This window comes from Curcuma longa, chromosome 10 (assembly GCF_044706935.1).
Source record: "Curcuma longa cultivar G26 ecotype Majalengka, Jawa Barat chromosome 10, ITB_CL_G26_1.1, whole genome shotgun sequence".
Classification (NCBI taxonomy): domain Eukaryota; kingdom Viridiplantae; phylum Streptophyta; class Magnoliopsida; order Zingiberales; family Zingiberaceae; genus Curcuma; species Curcuma longa.
This window is the reverse complement of record NC_133870.1, coordinates 2321987-2342791: the sequence shown is the minus strand read 5'-3', so window position 1 is coordinate 2342791 and position 20805 is coordinate 2321987. Positions and strand designations below refer to the sequence as shown.

General features: G+C 35.6%; 1 protein-coding gene across 1 annotated transcript in view; it reads right to left on the bottom strand.

Annotated features, from left to right (window-relative positions):
- Positions 1-8511, bottom strand: part of LOC141836074 (uncharacterized) — a 21011-nt gene extending 12500 nt beyond the window's left edge. Inside the window, exons 1-2 of the mRNA XM_074723485.1 lie at positions 8414-8511; positions 504-650 (exon numbers count right to left, since the gene is read on the bottom strand). Coding sequence (XP_074579586.1) covers positions 504-650; positions 8414-8511 — 245 coding nt within the window. The remainder of the gene's footprint in view (positions 1-503; positions 651-8413) is intronic.
- Positions 8512-20805: the final 12294 nt, after the last annotated feature.

The window sequence follows — 20805 nt, the reverse complement described above, 5'->3', positions numbered from 1 at the left end:
AATTGGCGACGAACTCTAAAATTCGTCGCCAATTGGCGACGAAAACAGTTTCGTCGCCAATTGGCGACGAAAACATTTTCGTCCCAATTGGCGACGAAACCCAATATTCGTCGCCAATTGGCGACGAATTTTTGAGTTCGTCGCCAATTGGCGACGAATGAAAATTCGTCGCCAATTGGCGATGAAAACAGATTCGTCGCCAATTGGCGACGAATCCAGAATTCGTCGCCAATTGGCGACGAACTTGGCGACGAAATTTTGAGTTCGTCGCAAAAAATGGCGACAATTGTGAGGATTTCGTCGTAGATTTTTGGCGACGACTTGATTGCAACTAATTTTATTTCGTTGCAAAATTCGTCGCCAAATTTTTTGGGATGAATTTTTTGTTAAAATTCGTCCCAGATTTCGTCGCAGATTGATTATTTTTTTGTAGTGGTAAATGAATAAGTCCAGATCTGAGCTCAAAATCTCCCTCCAAATCTGGATAAGCAATGCAAGAGTACTGGTATGAGTCATCAGGTGCTGCCAACTCCTTCATAGTCTCATGTTTCTTTGCCATGGTTTTTCTTGAAATTTTCCCTTGCTTCCTCAAAATTCTAAAAGTCCTCTCAATTTCTGAATCAAACTCAAGTAATTCTCCACCTGCAGACCTGGTCATAAACCAATAAAAATCACAGCAAGAAATAGCAAGAATAAGAAGGATAATATGAATAAGCTCAAATCAGACAATCTCTACTAAAGTCCCCAACAACGGCACCAAAATTTGATATGCCCACAAATGATGTCACGAATGAGCTTCAAATTAGAATTTATAATCGAAAACCCTTAACTCACAAACAAATGTAATATAGGGACCACGAGTCATATTTTCCAAGGATTAGTAGAGAATTTAATCAATCAAGCTCAATTATCGTTCTTTTTTGGGGTTTTCTATAAAATGGAGTTTTGGTGTTTTTAACGAAATATAAATTCAGAATAAGGAAATGAATGAAAAATTCAATATGCTAATCTAAAAGTGAAACTATTGAAACAAAGTATCAAAATAAACCTAAAAATGCAATGCACTCAATTCAAAGTAACAATATGAAATTATTAGCATTGATGATGACATTTAAGAAAGGAAGTTATAGATCAAGCCAATGAATATAGACTAGACTATAAAACTCGAAACATCAACAAGGTAATGAATTAACCAATTGAAACATGAAATGCAATTAAAGAAACAAAACAAGTTTAAACAGGATAAAGCATCAAATTGAATTTTAAAGGAACAAATCCACTTTGCAAGACAATTGTGCAATTTAACTAGCCATTTCCACTTAACTAGCAATAAGATTCATACTCAAATCAATCCAACCTATCAAGCATGATTCACGGCTCATTCTGATACTGAACATTGTCTATTGATACTAAACAGCAAGCTGAATTCAGAGATTAAAAACAATGATCGGACAATTGAAACAAGATCTAAACAATTCAATACTAAATGATCAAACCACTTAAGAACACAAAAGGTCAAATATTCAGAAATAGAATATGCAAGATTAACATCACAGAATGAAATCTAAAACAAAGTTTAGAAATGAAATCAGAGTTCGAATCTTCCCTTCCAAATTCAATTCCAATCTTGCTGTCACCCAAGATCTGTTCCACGATCAGAAATCCCAGAGAATCAGCTCCAAATCTCAGCTCAAATGGATCTGAATCAACTCATCCAAACGCGTATCAGAAACCCTCCAACAGACGCCGAACAGAGCTGATCAAGATCTAAAAATCCAGCTAAAGCTTACATGGAATACTAAAGGGACTAATTGGAGGCTTAGCAAGTATTGGGGAAACAATATCAAATAGGGATATACCTTGAAGTGCCCTAAATACTTTTCCAAGAACATCGCAATGAGTTTCCATGGTTGATTCATATTATGTTGGGAAGTATGTAGTTTAGATGAGTTGTTCGCAACTATGAAATTGCATGAAACACGATTTGCAAGAGCATCTGAGATAGAAATCATGTAAGATGAGATGTAGCCTTTAAGGCAAGCAAAAAAGAAAAGAGGAAGAAGAAAAAGGTTCTCATACCACCGAAGTCATCATCAAAATCCTCTTCTTCTTTGAATAGTGATCAAGAAGCCTACATAGTAAGAAAAATAGATAAAGCTTTTAAAAAATTAAACCTTGGTAGGAATGATGTCAAGATGATGCTAAGGAAAAAAAGAGTAAAAGGAAGGTGAAGTGCTTCAATTGCCATGAAGAAGGGCATATAAGATATCGTTGTCCTTTATTGAAGAAAAAGATAGAAAAGAAAAAGAAGTACAAAGTGGAAGGAAAGAAGCCCAAGAGGAGAAATTTAAACACTACTTGGGATATTCTATCATCTTCTTCTTCATCATCATCGAGGAAGGGATGATGTATGGAACCAACTTGGCTCTTATGGCACTCATGGTGGTGTTTCAACCTCATTCAATAAATAAGAAAGCTCAAGTGAAGAAAGTTCTAAAATGTCAAATAGAGAAAGCTCTAATGAAGGGGCAACATATTCATCCGATGACATAGTATGTGAGGTAAAAGCTCTACCTGATAAAGATTACTGAATATAATTTCTAGTTTAACTGGATCCTTAGCTAGGGCTAAAAGGAGAAATATCCATATGTGAAAACTATTAGATATTCTAGAGGATAGACTAGAAAAAGCTCTTCGATGTGATAATGTACAAAAATTAGAAGATAAAAATAAGGGACTAATAAAGGAACAAGTGCATTCTCTTAAGTTAGCTATTGGCTCAAGTACTTTGAACATGATCATTGGAAGGCAATGATCATGGCTTCTTGTCAGGGGTCAAGATTAGGGGTGTAAACGAGTCAAGATGCTTGTGATCTATTCGAGTCTCGGTTCGAAAAAAAGTTCATTTGAGTTCGTTTGATTACGTTAACGAGCTGAGCTCGAGCCTGATTTTGAGCTCAAAAATATTATCGAGCCGAGCTCGAGCTTAACAGTATTTGGTTCGTGAGCTTGTGAACATGTTCATTTAATGGCTCACGAACGTGTTCATTAAAACGCTCGCAAACGTGTGTGTGTGTATATATATATATATTACATGAATTATAAATATTATATATTAATGAGTCAATCTCGAACTAAGCTCGTTTAACTTTTAAATGAGCTATTTTCAGACCGAGCTCAAACTAAACTCGTTTAACTTTAAAATGAGTCATTTTCGAACCGAGCTTAAGCCGTTTACGAACTATTTAATTTCATTACGAGCCGAACTTGAGCTTAAGAATTAAAGCTCAAATCAAACTCGAGCCGAACTCGAGCTTAGAAAAAATGAATCGAGCTCGATCTCGAGCCTCTTACTGTTTGGCTCAATTCGGTTTGATTACACCCTAGTCAAGATAATACCAAACAATTGGTAGGAAGTGTTGGGGATCTTATACGATAAAATAAAATTTTACAGCGGAAAATAGGATCCCTCCAGCGATCCATGCGACAAATCTATACAAGTTAAATCTACAAAATCCTATCTAATAGAATTCACCTTTGATACATGCCCTTCTCTTATCCCGCTTGTCCAAAGGGTTGTCAGATATCTAGCACATTCAAGTGTTCGTGTCTCTATGCGTATCCACATAACACTCTTTCACCTTTTGGAGAAGACTTAGGTTGTGCTAGCAACCTCTATGGGAGAGAAGAGGAAAGCAAGAAGAAGAAAACAACAGTTGTGAATTTATGGAAGAAATATTCTTTTATACTTTTGCCATGAATATCAAAGGTTTTTTAAGCTTTTGGTATTATTTCATCAATGCATGATTAATCCTATTAATCATGCATAATAACTTCCATGCATGTAACTTCCTCTTCTTCATTGCATGATTAATCCACATTAATTATGCATGATGAATCAAAATCCAACTTGGTTTAATTTGAGTCTAACTCAAATTCAACTCATGCATGATAACTTTCATGCATGTAACTTCCTCTTCTTCATTGCATGATTAATCCACATTAATCATGCATGATGAATCAAAATCTAACTTGGTTTAATTTGAGTCTAACTCAAATTTAATCAACTTGAGTCTAACTCAAGTCTAGGTCATCCAATGAGCTTAGTTGTTCCTTTAGTCAAACTAAAATAAATTCATCTCCAAATAGAGTGTTATTTGTGTGTGAACTAATTGGTTCTTGTAACGTTGGCAATGTCTCTAAAATCCATTTTAGAAACATAAGCAATGAGTGGTATCTAGCAATGCATCATTGCTACCCAAGTGACAAAAATGTCGAGATCCGACATAACCTCCGTGACTATGATAATATATGATCATGTCATTCTATTCTCGATATCTAGATTGATCAATGAGACATAAACTGTATCATCCTCTTATCAATCTTTATGTTTCTTAATCCCAAAGTAGACTCACTCAAGCAAATGAACTCAATATCTCATATTTACTCATTTGAGCATGACTATGCATTTCGTGGTCCTACTCTATCCTGTTATATGGGAGGGATAGATCTCATCTGCATCACTCACATCCATTTGCATAATTTGTTACATATCCAGTGATTGCCTTCTGTTACAGGTGACGTTTGACGATACCAAAGTACATAACTCCTTATGTAGGGAACCATAGTGACTTCAAGTCTAAGGACTATTCATACCAATAGTCACATGAGAAAGTTTATGACACTCATATAACAATCCATAAAACTTTCTTATGGCGGATTAATTCAGTATGCATTCTCTAATGTATACCCATTATCAACTCGATATCTCAGATCCATGACTTGTGAAATCAAGTCATCCAGTTGACCTACATGCTAGTCTCAACGCATTAATATCGTCCTTGAATATCAATGCTTGATTAGGAATGATTAAAAGTAGTGTTCTCTACAACATCTCACTATCGATTCAAATAATCGATATGATGTAGATTAGAACTAGCTACCCAAGGACGTTATTATACTTAGTTATTTGGCACAAACATAAAGTAAGTATAATAACCAAAAATCATGTCTTTATTAATAATAGAATATGATACAAAAGTCCCTAGTCAATCATCACATAATTGGCTCTAGGGCTTTTTCTAACAGGAAGTGAGTACCAAAATAATATTTGGTTAACCCAGTTGGACCCAACTTTTATTGGGTACTAAAGTCTCTCCTTGCTCATTAGAGCATTTGTGTTTGGAGTCAACCATGAGGGAATCAAACTCATAGTCTATTCAAAATGATTGTTGAACACTTGGGGTTTATGGTACTTATTGGGTAGAATTGCACGAATGCGTAGGTATACCTTAAAATTTTAAATCTCACACAAAATCATAGGATGAACATGATTTTTATATTGAACAACTTAGAAAAAAGTGATATGTATAGGTTGATACAATCATTCACTAATGCTTATGACATTTTGATGACTCATGGAAGAATTCATATTAATCATTGACCAACTATAAATAAAGCGAATGATTCAAGTAATAAACATTTTGCCCATATATCATAGTTAGAGATTTCATATTTTGAGAATAATTTAATATTTTGAAAACTTAAGTTTATTATTTTCAAACTTAAAAAATTAAAACAAAAGTTTCAAAGTTCGCACATAATTATTTTTTGTGCATTTTGAGTTTTTAGTCAACATTGAAAAATATCAAGGTTTTTCATGTAAAACTATTTGTCCTCGATAACTTAAAACAATTGTATTTGCAAAATTTCATGATTTTTCAATGTGTCATAAATTTTTAATGTTTTTGAAATTGAAACTAGAATCTAGTTTCAAACACCAGTCGACTTAACTGAACCTGATTGATGACCTTACTTCAATTGATTGAAGCTTGTTAAATGTGTTCAAACTATTTTTGTTTTGACAAAATTTGATCATTTGAAACTCATGATGAGTTAAGGTATTGCTCATGATAGTTATGTTTTTGGACTATTTTTGGTACAATCCTTTTTTATGAATGACAAAGAGGGAGAAGGAATTATGGTTTAAGTTATCAAAAGTTTTCTAGCAATATTTTGAAAATTTTTAACTTAAAAGGGAGCATAAGTTCAGGGGAGCTTGATTAAGTCCCTAGTTTTCATTCATTATTTTTCTAACTTAAACTATTAGCAACCATAAAAAAATTATTGGTGTAATCATACCCTTGTGATCATAATTTTGATAGTTAGGCAAAAAGTCTAAGTTAGGATTATCTTGATCTAATGAAAGCATGCAATTGTGCATGAATTAATGTTGATACACATGAACATTTGGAGCAGCCAAGGTGTGGTGACTCGAAGACTCAAGAAAATCAGAGAAAGATAATGTGGAGACCTAAGGGATCCAGAAGAGCATTGGAGCAATGATACATCAAGGAGGCTTGGAAGACTTTATGTGAGATGAGAGTGAGAGAACCTACGTGCAGGGGAGAGGGTAGACTCATATCTAGGATGGACTCAGCCTTAGAATTGATCACATTCCGAGTATCAATCGACTGTTATATTATATCAATAGACTATCCATAAGAGTCAACTATTGAGTCTCCTCGGAACAAAATAGAAACATCAGAATATATATGTTTAGTCAACATTTGACCACTCAGTCGACTGATGGACACTAATTGACTGGTTAAAAGTTTAGTAGACTAGTGATACCAGGTAAACTTAATGTTACAGTAAAAAGGATGACTTGATGTGACTATTATCAAATCAAGTCAGTAGTCAATTAATTAGTGCCAAACAATCGACTACTCAGTAGAAAAGGTTGTTTTGAGGGCAGAACCAAAGCTAGAGGTTGAAGGATATATATATATGAGCAATAGTAGCTTGGAGAAGATGCATGACTATATTGAATATTCTTATACTTGTGCTAGAGTTATGTTTGAGCTTCTCATTGTGATCCTCATCTTCTTATATTTCATCATAATCTTTTGTAAGAACTGAGCTTGTAATAGGTTTCTCCACCTCCGATTTGGTATCGAGAAGGAGAAAAACTTAGTGGATCATTTGAGGACTTAGATTGTGGGCATAGAAGCTCATAGGGAACTATAAACCATGTAAATCTTGGTGTTGAGGTTTGTCTTCTTATTTCTATGTTTTGTTTGCATTTTTGTTGTTTGTCTTGTAGAGAAAAACATGAAAAGAACTACAAAAGTCTATTCACCCCTCCCCTTTAGTCGACCATCATGTTCCTACACCTACTATAACTAAGTGTCTCTTTGTGTACTGGAGTTTCCTCTTTGAGTGATTAGGTGACTCATTAGGTGATCTTAAAAGATAGGCTAAGCCCTGCTAAGGCATTTTCTTATCTTTTATTTTAAAATTTATTTTATTTTTTCCTTGAATAAGAAAGGTAGCTTCTAGTTCTATTATGGTATTCTCTCATGTCTCTCCTAACCATAGTGATTTGCCTAAAGGTCTTGGGATCGAGTTCCCTTTGTCTCAATGGTTCGCCTAAAGGCTTAAAGGTTAACCTTACATGTCTCTCTTGACCTCAATGGTTAGCCTAAAGTGTTGGTGCAGGGAGCGCCAGATAATCAAACCGATATTTTGATCATGGCAAAAGGTTCAAGTTAAGCTTATGGTGTGTACTAATGAGTTAAAATGAGTGTGTAGGTAGCACAGAAAAAATTTTAGTTGAGGTTGGACAAAGAAGTCCTAGTCTAGAGGACTGGACAAGGAAGTCTTAATCAGGAGGAATGGGCAGAAAGACTTGGCAGATCAAAGCACCAAGCAGGAAGTCTAGATGGGTCAGTTGACCGAACATCTAGCAGAGCAATGGGTCAGCGAGGATCAGACATCGGAGGAAAGTCCTAAGGGTCGAGGATCGGATGTTGAGTAAAAGTCCAACTAGGTCTGGAGAGCTAGATAGTTGGCAGAGGTAATCTCTCATGAGAGGAGTAGGTGAGGACGCATTCCCTTGAAGGGAACAGTAAGCGTCAGTCTGACCTAGGGTTTCACTAAAAACTTAAAAGTTAAGACCAGATAATTGATAAACTATCAAACTCTAATTTCCTGCAAAATATGGTTTGTACTAACTCTGTGATGCAGAAAATTGAGGGACTGAAACTTTGAATTCTAAGCACTCCTATGGATCCGAGTGATCGGATAGTCCAAGTGCTCAGATTGGGTCAAGGCGCTCAAATGTTAGCTAATTAGGATAGCGAGGCGGATGAGGTGGCGAACTAGGAGTGGTCGGAGACATTTCAGCTTCTAGGCACCCGAAGAAGGATAAGGCACGGTGGAGTCAAAGCTGATTTGACACCCTTCATATCAGCATTCTAGGCACCTGGAAAGGATATAGGTGCTCGAAGATGCTAAGTCAGTGTCGAGAGCAGATAGACAAGATGACATGGAGGTGCCCGAAAGGAGTTCCAAGCACCCGAATCATTCTATAAAAGCAGTTGTGAGAAGGAACCCTAAAGCATTAATTTACGCAAACTCGATGGTCATTCTGCACGCAACCAAAGCACCCGAGATGTCGTCATAATGCCGGAATGCAATACCAACATTTGCACGCCATAGCAAATTCATTGTGTCTATAAAATTTATTTTTATTCTTGTCTATTTCTGTATGTAAATTACAAGGACGGTAAAGGTTTACTGATCCTACATCCATGTGTAAAGGCAAGACTCTTTCTCAAAAGAGAAAGAATTTTATAATGGATTACCCAACGTAAATGGTCAAGAATCGTGGGTCTTAAAGTAGCAACCAGTGGCTGTAAACCAAATAAAAATAAACTTGTCTACTTTTATATGTGACTATATCTTCCGTTGTGTTTTATTTACTTGAGTTATGAATTTTTTGTATACGTGAAAAAATAATAAACACGCTATTCACCCCCTCCTCTAGCGCCCACTTCGATCCTACAACTAGTATCAGAGCGAGGGATGCTTGAAATTAGTCCAACCATAAATCAAGCAAGTTTTTCATTGCTTTATATTTTTTTTAAATTTTAAACTTCTTCCCACATTACTAATCCAAGACCAAGTCTTGGAATATTCTTATCATTTATTTTTGTGCAAGTTCATCCTCCCAATCGATACAGACGGAATCCCACAACCCTACGAGAAGTGGGACAACATAACAAAATGCAAGATCCAAGTAGACGTGAAAGCTATGCAAACCTTGCAATGCGGTCTCACTAAGGAAGAGTTCAACAGAGTGGATCTATTCATAAGTGCAAAGGACTTATGGGATAAGCTCATTAAGCTATACGAAGGGACCTCTGACACTAAGGTAAGTAAGCATGACTTACTACTTAATAAACTATATAATATTAAAATGCAGGATGGAAAATCTACAAGTGAGCTACACGCGAGGATCCAACAACTCAATGATCTACATGCCAAAGGACAATCAATGGAGAACCAATATATCATAAGATACACTTTACAAGCCTTCCCATGGAACATCTTATGGGCATCAATGGTTGATGCTTATAAGATTTCTAGCGACCTTTCAAAAATCAAACTGGATGAACTTTTTGTTGAATTCAAACTCCACGAACAGACTAATATCAATTTGGCTGAAAGAGGGATTGCACTTCTTGTAGGTCAAACAAAGAAGAAGGAGCAAAAAGCAAAGCACCGAACCAAGCCCAAATTCGAAGATGAGTCAGATTCAGACAGCAACAATGAATTCACTACTGAACTAGCCAACCTAATTCGAAAGATGTTCAAGAAAAAGAAGGGCTTCAAAAAGTTGGAAGGTGATCCAGAACAAGCAAACTGGATCAAGCTGAAATACAATCAACAAGGCCGAAGTCACATGCTACGACTACAACGAGAAAGGGCATTTCAAATCAAAATGTCCTAAATATAAAAAGGAGAAGAAACCGAAGAAGAAGACATTAAAGGCGACATGGAACAAGTCTTCCTCAGAAGACTCAAACGAAATACAATCAAAATGTCCTAAATCAACAAGACCAAAGTCACATGCTACGGCTGCAATGAGAAAGGGCATTTCAAATCAAAATGTCCTAAATATAAAAAGGAGAAGAAACCAAAGAAGAAGGCATTGGAGGCGACATGGAACAAGTCTTCCTCAGATGAGGAAGAAAACACAACTTCCTGGCTCTATCGACACAAGAGCAACTAGCCGAGACTGAGTTCGAACCTAACATCGAATTCAAAGTTGAGTCCAAGTTAAGCTACGGATCTATATTCAGTTTAGAAGGTCCTAACCCGAATGTAAGCAATAACTTAATTAAAAAATTATATTCTATAATCTATTACTTATCTCGTAAACTTGCTAAGTCCACAATCTGAGTTAAGTCTCTCCATAAGGAGGTTACACTCCTTAAGGAAAAGACTAACCCTAGCTCCTTAACAGGAGGTGTTCAGAGTGGAACTTCGACTCAAGTCCAACAACTTGAGAAAGAAAATTCTACTCTAAAAACTCAAGTTGAGGATCTAAAAAGATCACTGGAAAGGTTCACTTCGGATTCCAAGCATGTTGACTGATACTTGAGACTTAAAGGGTCGTGTACAATCAATCTAGACCTAGACACAAATTAAGACATAGATCTTATCTGTCCTTAATTAATCGAACCTACAAACCATGAGTCCAAGCATGGGTTCCCAAGTCTACTTTGATTAATTAAGTTGGACTGAACTAATACAAGATCCCCAAGGATCATATTCATATCTGACCAGACCCAACAAGGGTCATGATCCAGGGGACCCAAAATAAAAACCACTCTAGCTAGATAATCTTATTTGTGTTTTATTTTTTTCTTTATTTCTTGAACTTAGACTGAATCTAAGCTAGATAAGGACAAAGGCTTGATTGATACTTACCCAACCTAGTATTAGGGTGGAGCGAGATGATAGTATGTTAAGAAAACTCGATCTAGGTAGTCAAGTGGGGTAAGGAGTACCATACTTAGTCTGCTTAGCTGAGTAGAACTAACTTAAGCTACCTCACCAAATCCTAGACTAGTTAGATCAAAATTTTTCATTAGATTAACTAAGTATGTAATTTCACGAATTAGTTTTATCTTAGAAAGTGATCGTTGCTCCGATAACCAAGAAGGCTTCTGTACCTCGCCACTGTCTGGAACTAAAACATAAAATGCATGCTTAATTGATCTATGGTTAAACTTGAATATAACTTAAGGTCAATCAAGTCATAGAATATCACATTTCAAATTAATTAAAGATAAAATTGACAACCATTTCAGGCAACGATAGGATTAATTATTTGACAATCTAGAATGGGTGAGATGAACCTAAGACATAATTTGAAATTAATTCACTTAAAAACCTCAAACAAACCTAACTTAACCTAAATTACTTCTAATCAATCAAACCTAACCTACCTTAAATTAACTAAATTACTTCTAATCAATCAAATCTAACTTAACTTAAATTAACTAAATTACTTCTAATCAATCAAACCTAACTTAACTTAAATTAACTAAATTATTTCTAATCAATCAACTCTAACTTAACTTAAATTAACTAAATTAATTTTAATCAATCAAATCTAACTTAACCTAAATTAAATAAATTAATTCTAATCAATCAACCTTAATCTAACTTAAATTAACCAAATAAATTCTATCAACGCATAAATACAAGTCTGATCCTTCAAAATCCGACCACTCAGATACAAATCTAGGCGTCCCAGATGCTTCTCAAAACTCGCCCACGGTTTCATTTAGGCACCTGTTATTTTTGAAATCCAAGTGCCCGCACCATTGATTTCCAAGCACCCAGATTAGAATCTAGGTGTCTAGAACGAGTTTATATAGGGCGCTCGAATCCTAAGTTACAGCCACCCCAAAACTATTCCTCCCTTGCTCGTCGCTACCCTGCGTAGCCGTCCAAGTTGCCTAGTGATAATTAGCATTTTCTACGAGTAAATTAGGGTTAGATTGGACTGGTTTGATCGTATTTCATATCATAAATAGGGTATTTTGAGCTAATTCATTATATGGATGAAATTTTAGTGTTATCTTATTTTTTTATTAATTTATGGCATTTATTGATATTAATTGGTGGTAATTTATTTTTCAAGAAATTCAACTTGAAGAAAAATTAATTCTGACTCAAATCCGGATCAATTTGGAGTCAATTTGGCTCAAGTAGGTTCGAAATCAGCTCACTCAGATCAAGGTTTAGTTAGATCAGTTCAATGTGGCTTGAATCTGGGTCAAGCTTAAGCCTGAGTCTAGTTTAGTTGAGTTGGGTTCACTGTGGCCCGGTCAACCGATTCACGGCAGATCAAAAGCACAGCGCCGGTTCGATTGCAAGGGAGCTCGGTCCGCTAGGTCTTCTCCTCCTTCTCGCGACGTTGCTTTTCCCTACCGGGCTCCCGTCGTCGCGCATCCATCTTCTTCATCCCGATCAGCAAAGAGTAAAGGCGGCGATTTCAATCGACGAACGTCGAAGAATCCGAAGGAGCCATCGCCAACGTGGTTGCGAACGTGGTGGCTTCCTTGTCCCCGTCGGCTGCGGAAGATTTCCAGAGTGGCCAGCTCCGGTGATTGGCGGTCGACGATCCCTCCGCACAGTAGAGAGCAAACCGTGAGTGGTTGCTCTGGTGAGGCCTCTGTCCCTTCCGTGTCCGCCGGCTCTGAGCAGAGTTGACCTCGTCGAGGTGGTTGCGAACGCAGGGAAAAACTCTCCTCAGTCCCGATCGCCTTTCGTCCCCTAGAGAACGTAAGGTAAGGGTTTATATTCCTTTTGTCTGATGTTTGATTTGCTGGTTGCAGCTAGGCGTCGGGCAGAGGAAGATCCGAGCCATGCTTCTCCGTTCATGCTCCTCTGTGGGTGTTCTACCCCAATGCGATCTGCTTCCCCTTTAGTGTGAAATCGATAAATTGAAGCAAGCCCTTTGTTCTGTGCCGATTGGGATCCATCATCCGAATCCCCTGTTCTCCTCTCTTCAATGGTGTCGGTGCTGTTGAGGGAAGGAAAACCCTAAAACCCTACTTTTTAAGCTCTGTTATTCTTACTCTTATTTTGTTCTGTTAGCTGTTATAATCAAAACCCCCGCATGAACTTTAATCTCCTGTCAAGTGATTCATTTTTGGTTTAGGGATTGTTATTTGAATTGATACTCAGTTTGTGGAATGATAAGATTGGAAATGTTCAGTTGTGTTAGCATATCAATTGTATTTGTGAGAAAATTTTAGTTGTTGAATTTGAAGGAAATATAGATTGTATTATGTTGTGTAGCATGAAGCTGTTGGGATTGTGGATGTTGAGATTTGATTTTGTTAGGGCTTTAATTGTTGGATTGATTGTTAATGTAGTTGTTTGCCCTAAGTGTAAATGGGTCTTATGAATCTAATAGAGCCGGCTGAGAATGCTAGTTGTTGATTCATGTGCACATGAAGTGAGTTGTTGTTATGGTGAATGTGTGTTTAACATATTAATTGTGATGTAGTGTAACTTGTAGAATGAATGTGGTAGTAGGTTGATGTGTTATTGTGTTGTTGTGCAATTTTTATATTTTTGTATTATTTATGTTGGTTGTATGAGATTGTAAATATATACTATATGTATATTGTTGGTGTATTATGATGTATGTTAAGTGATTGATTGTTGTATCATTTTGAATTCACGTTGTAGATTATGTAAATGAAAGCAATGTGTGTGTTGAACTTGTATGTTGCATGTAAGGGTTGTTGTATGTTTATTCAAAATGATGTATATAGTTGTATGTAATGTATGATGTATATATAGTTGTGTGGTTGTACATATTGTAGGTTATATGAAGGGAAGTATGTTGCATGTTACAATTGTTGTGAAAATGACATGTTGTATGTTGTATATTAAGATTGTAGGATTAAAATTCATTTGACAAGTGATGACTTTTGTGAATGAAATAAGTTTGTTGAATAATTGCATGCTTGATTGATGAATTTTAAATGTTATGAATTGAATAACGGGCATGTCCTTGTTTTGTATAGATGTTGTAATTTATGTGCAATAGAATTTGATAGTGTAACTAGGACTGTATACTTAGGATTCTTCTATTAATTATAGATTCAATTTGATCTTCATTTGTCAATTTGATGAATAAAGTTGAAATAAAAACCCCGTACCATGAGTCTAGAATAATATCATATCATTGAGTCCTAGAGAGACGACCCAGATCTCTCTATATTACTTTAGCGATAAATAGGAGTTTGGTAATAAAATAAATAATTAATTTTGATGGGTGTAAGTGACAAAACAAATAAAAGAAATAAAATATATAAATAAATAATTCCCATATAAAACACCCACATCACCTAGGTTATCAGTTCAATAGTATTTGTCCGATATGCCTAGGTAAGCTCCTAACAAGTCTTAATTTTATTTAAGTCATTTTAATTATTTAAATTATTAATTTATATCATTAGGATTAAGAGAAAGACTACTGACGCTGGAATCTTTAAAGTGTTTTTAAAATGAAGTATTTTGTAAAATATTTTTTCATAAAGTGTTTTCAAAAAATAACCTATTTAAACATTAAGTTTTTCTTGATTGGTTCTTAGACTCAAAATGATAAATTAAAGAACCATGTCAAAGTTAGGGGAAGAAGAGATGAAAAGATTTTTTAGGTATACCTTAATTTCAAGGGGAGAGATTGAATTAAGGGGGAGCTTGATTTTTGTGACTTGAGATTTTTTGAAATGGCATTTTCAAAGTAAGAGTATTTTACTTAACGTTATACCAGATTGTCATAATCAAAAAGAGAAAGATTATTGGTGTAGGGAGCACTAGATAATCGAACTGATATTTTGATCATGGCAAAGGGTTCAAGTTAAGCTTATAGTGTGTATTAACAAGCTGAAATGAATGTGCAGGTAGTACAGAAAAGTCCTAGTCGAGGCTGGGCAATGAAGTCCCAGTCAGGAAGACTGAGGAGGAAGACTTGGCAGATTAAAGCACCAGGAAGGAAGTCTAAATAGGTCAGTGGACCAGATGTTTAGTAGAGCGATAGGTTAGCAAGGACCAGACATCGGAGGATGTTGGCGATCTGGATCTCCGTTCTGCGATCCGGATTCTATCCGCTCCGAAGAGCATAGAACCCCACAGAACAAAAATTTATCCCGCCTTGGATCAATTGACAAAGTCTACAAAAAGACTAGATCAATTGATCCTTCAGGATCGCCGATTCCTAAATTATTATCTACGGTATACTAAATTAATTCTAGTAAATTAAAACTGCGGAAAATATAAATTTACCAGAACCTTTTGGATGACCTCGCTGCCTTCCGCTGTATTCCTTTCTTCTTCCTGGACGTTGGGTGGACAACGAACCTCCAGAAACAAGAACTGCAACCTCTGGATGACTTTCTCTTGGATCGACTTTCTCCTTCTCGCAGTATCTTCGCCTTGTCTCGTCTCCTTTGCTCAGATCCGGCCACCCCCTTGGGAAGAAGGTTCGGCCACCTTAGGAGAAGAAAGGGGAAGGTGGCGGTGGAAGAAGAAAACAAATAAAGAGGAGAAGGAAGAAGAAGAAGGGGCGGCGGCTAGGGTTTAGGGAGGAGAAGGGTTCGGCCACCTCTCCTCTCTTCTCTTGAATCCTCAATGCCGCCCACCCCCTTAGCCTCTTTTATAGCCTCATGCCCAAGACCAAGCACCCTTTTCTTGCCCATTAAGAAATAATTTTAATTTGAATTAATTCCATGAATTATTTCCAAATTATAAAAACTTCTTAAATCTAGGCTCTTAGATTAGCTTGCTTGGTTTTTAGCCGTTAGATCTTTTTGGAAATAACAAAAATAATTATTTCCATCTTTATCTATTATGGCCGGCCATAATTAGGAATTATTTCCATGAATTAATTCCATATTAAAAGAATAAAACTTAACCGAAAAGATCTCATCCATCGGATGCAACTTGATCTCATCTAACGGTTACGTTATAATCTCTTTTAATATAACTTGATCTCTTCGATCCAATGGCCATGATGCATTCTCTTGGGCGTGTGGTTCAATGAACCAGCTCTGGTTCACCTCGTGAACCGGTTCTTCCTTCCAAAGAGAATTAAAACCGAACCGGATAGATCTCGTCCATCGGAGACGACTTAATCTCATCCAACGGTTCTAATCTATTCTCTTCTATTCCTCTTTATTTATTTCGATCCAATGGATGCAACTTGATCTAATCCCACGGATACAAGTTGATCTCATCCATTAACTCATCCTACGGTCGAGAACTAATCTCATCCAACGGTCGAGATTCAATCTCATCCGACGGCTGAGAACTAATCTCATCCGATTGATTGCATCCTTTTGAAGATGTCTTTAGGCTACAGCGGGGACCTCGAGGAGGTATTGGATCTGGCCTTCTGATGGGTTTCGGATCCCGTATTCAACCCCGAATACACACCTACATCCATCAACAACGATCCATTCCACTAGAGGATCATTGTTGCACTACCAATCCAATCCCCAAATTACATTTTGGGTTCCTTCTTATTATTTTATGCATTGCTCCCCGTGTTTAAGATATCGTATGTCCGTCAATTATCTGAGTTCACTGACAACTCAATAATCGACATCTAAGACCTTGAATAGTACCACTCAACCTTATTGTCAGCCGGACCAAAGTCCACTTGCAAGATTTGACTTGACAATCCTTATGAGCTCTCCAAGGGGACATCATCAGCCCTACTGGGACACGGATTCCTTCTATAATTAATGGCACACCGTATAGATAGTAACATCACCCAACTTACCGGGAATAATTGATCTGACGGAAAGATCTCACCCTTTGGTAAATCAAAGCAATAATTACTACCTATAGGTGCCCATTTATTACATCGGGATTAAGAGTGCATAATCTATAATAACAGAGGTCTTGTTCAATTTGTGAGTCAGAGTAAATTGAACAACCTCAATGGTCCTACTCAATACACACAAAGTGCACTAGTGTAATTCTACAGTCAAGACAGACAGTCACCGAATTACACTACAACCGTTCCCGATGGGTTGTCCAACGCCATCTTGGTTGTGAGCCTTAGTTTATAATTCACAAGGGACTGATAATCATGGTCTTCTGTGTCTCACAGACACCAAGTTATCTACAATGTGAATTAAGAGGACTTTATTGCAAAATATACTATTGCAATCATTTGACCAAAACATGATTTCTTATTTCATAAATGTTTATACACAAAGACCTAGTCTTTTCAGTATACTTCCTAACAGAGGAGAAACCCAGCATCAATTTATGCAAATTTGACGATCATTCTACACGTGATTAAAGCACTCGAGACATTGTCGTAATGCCAGAATGCAACACCGACATCCGCACGCCATAGAAAATTCATTGTGTCGATAAAATTTACTTTTATTCTCATCTATTTTTGTACGTAAATTACTAGGACGGTAAAGGTTTATCGATCATACATCCTTATGAAGGTGAGACACTTTCTCGAAAGAGAAAGAGTTTTATAGTGGATTAACCAACGTAAATGGTCAAGGACCATGGGCCTTAGAGTAGCAGCCAGTGATTGTGAACCAAGTAAAAATAAACTTGTCTATTTTTGTGTATGACTATATCTTCCATTGTGTTTTATTTACTCGAGTTATGAATTTTTTGTATACGTGAAAAAGTGATAAATATGCTATTCACTCCCTTCTAGTGCTCATTTTGATCCTACATAAAAGTCATGGGATCAAGCTCCCTTTGAAACCTTAGTGGCTCACTTGAAGGCTTAGAGGTCGACCTTGTATATCTCTCCTGACCTTAGTGGTTCGCCTAAAGGTCCTAAGATTTAACTCCCTCTGAAGCCTTAGTGGTTTGCCTAAACGTCTAGAGATTAAACTTCCTTTGAAGTCTAAGTGGTTGGCCTACAGGTTTAGAAGGTGACCTTGTATGTCTTTCTCAACCTCAGTGGTTTGCTTAAGGGTCTAGGGATCAAGCTCCCTTTAAAGCCTTAGTTGTTCGCCTAAAGGATTAGAGCTCGCCCTTGTATGACTCTTCGGAACACCAACATCAATGTGATGTTGTCTTCCTAAACCAGAACCACCATATTTTGTTGATATGATGAGGGTGGTGTTGGTTTCAAAGATCGACACCACCATGCTAATAGACATTGTGTATTCTGTTTGGCTTGATAGTAGACTGAGTCCTGTGACAATCTAGTATAAACTTCACATTTCATACATAACATGTTTAATACTTGTCGATTAATGACATTAATAACACAACGATAATATATACTAATGCAATACGGTTATTAAGATTGTAACAAATACAGTATACAAATCACATATGATACCATAGCTCTCTTATATCATACAAATACAGATACAAAAGTAGCATAATTACATAATTTTAGATTTACAATCCCACCCAATTGTTCTTGTTACAACAAGATGGATAATTAAATAGAAATTTTTGAGAACATGCCCTTCAAAATTGATATTGATACATCAATTCTAAATTTTTTAGTGTCTGCTTATTTGAAGTCTATCTTCAGATTACATAGCAAACATCTAATGTATATCACAAAGAAGTCATAGTTATTACTGTAAATAACACGAGCAATTTAGTATTTCAAATTTAATTTAAAATTACATATTCATATTGTTTCTTTATTATTTACTTGACTTCTTATTGTGGACAACCGACTGTGACAGAGACCCATTTGTTAATGGGATGGTGATATTCTAAGTCTAGATGAATAGTAGCAAGTTAATTCGGATACTTATAAGAATGGAATGGAAAAACTAATATAAACTATAATTTATGCTACAATACTAAGATAAACATGAATCATGTATGTTCACTACTGCTTAAAAAATCAATGCTGATTTACTATAATATGTAAGAGAGTTGTAATGATTGAAAGTCATTGATTTTGTATCGATACACAACAAGTAAAAGTGTGCATTATCAGTGTTCATAGGTATAAAAATATACCTAACCCCTCCTTTCATATCACTCTTTATGATATGTGTTGTGGCAGACATCAATAAATGTTTTGATATAGACTACAATTGTGCAAAGATATATATAAGTAACCAATTAGTATAATATATTCAAACATTATATATTATCAAATAATTTAAATTCCTTACAATATAGTTGATTGAACAATATACAACCTTGTTGTTAATGACGTAATCAGAATCTTCAATTACCCTGAACTAATTAATAGGACTGAACTAAATTATTTGAATTTTTTGAATTTCAATTTAATATATTAAATTTAAAATTATTGGGTTGCATTGGGCTCCAGCCCAGTGTAGCCCACCACTGGACATGCCAGTGCTTGTTGTATGACCTACCAGACGAGGAGGCTCCCCTAAAACAGAATCGAATAATATGTATCAATTAACTCCTCTGTTGTAAAAACATTACCATTGACACCAAAGAAGAAGGGAGCCATAGTTAAATAAAAAGGTGATTCCTCCCAAACAAATTCTGTAGTAGGTCTACAAAGAAAATGAATTACTTTTAATAAGTAAAATAAATATTAGAACATGTGATTTAAAAAAAGTTAATTTGATGATGGGTTAAATCTACTATAATTTATTTTTTTCAATATATTTAACAAGTATGTCATATCTTCATCTTATTTTTTCTTCTTGGGAGTCTTAAATTGTTTCTTAACATACTACCATAAACAAAAAACACATATAATTAGTAATTGAAATCAAACTACTTAAATTAATTAATGTGTAAATACAGACTTACAACAATAACTTTCAATCTCATTTTTGTTAACTTTGGCAATCCTTGCTATCCTCCTCAACCTCTTCTTTAAAATTACCTTTGAGAATTGAGATAGATATCCCACTTCTTGCATATCATCCATATCAATTTTTTCTTTTTCCCTGTGCATAACAACTTCTACTTTCTATCCTATTATGTTCTCAGAAGGCTCGCATAGTTGTATCTTGCTTCTCTTCTTCTGAGGTAAAAGCTTGTTCCAAATTGGACTCTCAATAAAAGTATGTCGGTAATCATAGTAGGTTCAATCACGCCCTTTCCTAGTCTTGGTTTTAGAAGCAACTGGTTCAGGATTTAGATCGACTACAAGGTCACTTGATTCAACCAATATGCCTTGATTGTCTATTATTTCAAATAATTCTTTCACCCTTTTATTTAGCTGAATGTTCTCCGTTATTATCTCCTTGATTTGATTCTGATGAATAATGCAGTGGGGTATTTACTGTTACTTGGGCATCTCACTTCTATAGCATGTAATGGTGATGTGTCTAATAGATTTGGAGTTTCATCAAGGTAAGGGAGATTCTCTAACATCATATTTTTAGAAGGATTATGGACTAGTTCAATAATAACTATCAAATTAGAAAAAATTATTTATCAACTTCAAATGAAAAAAAATTAGTTGACAGTATTTGCTATTTACCTATTCAGGTGAAACTTAGTCCAACAAAGCTATCACCTTATTAATATGTGAGGGAGTAGACCTCCACTTATTTATTCGTTGACCTTTAGTATTATATGATTTTTGAATTGGGACATGTTCTAAAAAACTATGTTTGCTTCATAATATGGAAGTGTTACATCATATTAATGTCCATATAAAAAAATAAATTTATCATTAAAAAAATTTACAGCCAAAAGACCAACAAATCCTTTTAGGTAGAGAATTGATGTGGGCGTTTGATATGTCTTATTTGATGAAAAAAATCACAGATGGTAGATAATTCGGGGAGCAATAAATTGATGGATGACTTCAACTCAATCGAATTTACCTAGATTTTGAAAATCATCTATAATATCTACAAGACTTATAGGAACTTTATATGAATATCATAATCTATTTCAATTCTATGCGAATATATTTTAAGTAACTCATATATTCTTGATCTAATATGTTCTTTTTTATTAGAGAAGTGA